This window comes from Myotis davidii, unplaced genomic scaffold (genome assembly GCF_000327345.1).
Source record: "Myotis davidii unplaced genomic scaffold, ASM32734v1 scaffold4833, whole genome shotgun sequence".
NCBI lineage: Eukaryota > Metazoa > Chordata > Mammalia > Chiroptera > Vespertilionidae > Myotis > Myotis davidii.
This window is the reverse complement of record NW_006284959.1, coordinates 27239-29780: the sequence shown is the minus strand read 5'-3', so window position 1 is coordinate 29780 and position 2542 is coordinate 27239. Positions and strand designations below refer to the sequence as shown.

Here is a 2542-nt window from a genome sequence, read left to right as displayed (position 1 = left end):
GCTTCAGAAATGGGCATTATGAGAAGATGAAAAGATTAGTGGTCTTCTTGAATAAATACCAGCAAGGGTATAAAGGAAATTGTTAGGTTAGGTGGCTCAGGATGTGGCGCAAGAAATAGAGAGTCCAGTGAATCAGAAAAAAAAGAAAGGAAAAGGTTTATTTCTGCATCCCCGGGATACCCATGTACCCCAGAAGATAAGGCATGTAGATTCACGCCCACAGGGAGGGTGCACTATTTTTATACTCAGGTTGGTTGAGGGATGGGGACATGAGTTGAGGAATTCTCTGCTGCAGGGGATGGGCTGGGGTATGTGGATTAAGGGAGAAGAAGCGGGTATCTGTGTCTGGCACCTTGATCTGTGGAAATTCCAGGGGAAGTCCATCATCTTGTCACATGTCTGCATGTATCCGATCCTGGGCTCTCTCCGACCTAACATCCAGGCCTTTGGTGATAAGGGTCGGTGACTCGTTCTGACTTCTTCCTGCTGGCTAAGGTCAATGAGGGGAGCATTTAAAGGCCAGGGTTAGGCAGAGGCTCTAAGGAGGGCAGCCGAGCGTAGGGATGGAGCAGGAGCTGATTCACAGTCACCCGTGACATCTCCGTGATCTGGGAGCAGATGAACTTGAGAAGGCAGGGGGCTAGGGGAAAAAAGAACACAGATGAGAATCAGGGGCCCTATCATGGGTAGGACCCAGGTAGCTAAGGGGCTTTGGAACCAGCTGAAAGGAGAGTTGTCCTGGAAGTGTCCTGCATGTAGTTCTCCACTCAGCTTAGTCAGGGTCTGTACATTTTGCTCCACTACTCCAGACTCGTTGATGTAATAACAGCATTCTTCCTGAAGGAATATACAGGTTCCTCCTCTTTCTGCAGTCAGAAGATCTAAGGCGTGCTGGTTCTGCAGGACTACTTGGGCTATTGATGTTATCTGTCGCTGTAGGGAAGCTAAAGAAGCAATAGTGGACTCCAGGGCTAACTGGAGCTTGTCATTAAAGTCCTGATCAGTGACCAGACTGTTCCCGAGGGCCTCCCCCACCGCGAGGCCTATCGAGGTAGTGATACTCACCCCAAACATGACAGGGAGGAAGGCTGCCTGGCGAGTCCGGTGGCGGGATGGAGGGAGCAGCCAGGCGAGCTCCAACTCTCCATACAAGGTTAGTTGGGGAACTACCGTGACCAGGAAGCAAGGCCCGGGGTCAGAGGAGTTCATGCAGTTACTGAGGGTGCCATTGCACCAAAAGAAGGTACCCGGACTGGCCTTGTTGAGGCTGGATGCAGTGTAGTTCTGGGTGCAGTTCCACGTGACTCGCCCTCCGGTTACCGGATTACTGGTCTGGTAGCATATCTGTGGGGGCAGGGCAGGCTCGGGAGTTTCAGGTTCCCAAAGGGGAATGACAGCTACAGGAGGCTGACATTCACCTTTCCCTTGGGTTCTTGAAGAAGTCGTGAGTGGGACGGCAGCCAGCAAAGACCTTCGGAGAGAGGCACATAGAAAGCAGTGGGAGACATTGGGCAGGGTGTGGGTCTCATTGAGGAATTGTAGGGTGTGTTGAATAAGTTGGAGCCAAGAAGACAGGACTTCTACCCGGGGGGAGGAGATGTAAATGGTCCCTGAAGGGGTTGAGTTCCAACTACTTAAGTACAGCTTTCCCACAACCCCCGTAACCCATCGCTGGTCCCAGGGATCCCGGATTATGATGTGGAAGGCCCCATTCTCCCAGATAAAGGAGCCACCTTTGTAGGCATCATTGACAACACAGTTATTCCAGCCGCAACCCCCACAGGTGTCGACATCTTGATTACACCTGTCTGGATCCTCTTGGTCGTAAGCAAAACAGGCATAGGGCCGGACACCATGGTACACTGACCGGATGTTGACAGTTATTTGTATCCTTGTCTGACATCCGAACAGAAGGCAGTCCTGAGATCCTACCTGCCGGGTGACTTGTTTGCCATTCTGGTAGTAGGTTTCATGGACCTTGAACCTCCACACATAAGCGGGTGGGGGTTGGTGTAGGTTGCTCAGGGACAGGAGGAGAAGGAGGAAGGGTGGGCAGTTAAGGCGGACCTTAGTGGGGCCCAACACCTCACATTTATAGAAGTCATGCTGCTCCGGGGGCCTCTTGAGTCAGGAGAGGTGGTGCCAGGACAGATCGTTAAGCTGGGGTCGCCAAGCAGCTTGGCTGCAGTGGGGGCTGTGAGGATTACAGTGTGAAGTCCCGTCCGCCTAGGCTCCAAGGCTTGTGGTTGTAAGTTCTTAAGGAGGACCGAATCACCAGGGTGAAGGGCTGGTCTTGGGAGTCCTGGTCGGTCGGCTCTGGCTTGGGCAGAAACCTGTTCTCGTGTTCTCAGAGCAATTGCCTGGTTAAAGACAGATCTGGGATATATGTACCCAGGGGAGGGGGATTGGTAAGGAGATGGTGGTTGAGTAAGAAGAGTCAAAAGGGCTCAAGAAAGTGGGGCTCCTTGGTGTAGCCGGAGTTTGGTCGGGGCCATGGGCAGGAGGTCCGGCCAGGAGCTGCGAATTTCTAGAGAGAGTTTAG

At 52.6% G+C, this 2542-nt stretch overlaps 1 protein-coding gene across 1 annotated transcript; it reads right to left on the bottom strand.

Annotated features, from left to right (window-relative positions):
* Nucleotides 1-551: 551 nt before the first annotated feature.
* On the bottom strand, nt 552-2131 carry LOC107181759 (ERV-BabFcenv provirus ancestral Env polyprotein-like). The gene is made up of 3 exons (XM_015558435.1): nt 1933-2131; nt 1066-1471; nt 552-640 (listed from the first exon to the last, which is right to left on the bottom strand). The coding sequence occupies exons 1-3, from the start codon at nt 1992-1994 to the stop codon at nt 587-589; spliced, it is 522 nt and encodes a 173-aa protein (XP_015413921.1). The 5' UTR covers nt 1995-2131; the 3' UTR covers nt 552-586.
* Nucleotides 2132-2542: the final 411 nt, after the last annotated feature.

Bases quoted from the DNA above. Each gene is read 5' to 3' on its own strand.
- LOC107181759 (XM_015558435.1), bottom strand. From the start codon at position 1,994: ATGTGTGGAGGTTCAAGGTCCATGAAACCTACTACCAGAATGGCAAAC. The intron at 1,472-1,932 runs GTAGGATCTCAG...CTCTCTCCGAAG, and splicing joins GCAAACAAGTCACCCGGCAG to GTCTTTGCTGGCTGCCGTCC. The intron at 641-1,065 runs GTGAGTATCACT...TTTTTCCCCTAG, and splicing joins TCCTCCCTGTCATGTTTGGG to CCCCCTGCCTTCTCAAGTTC.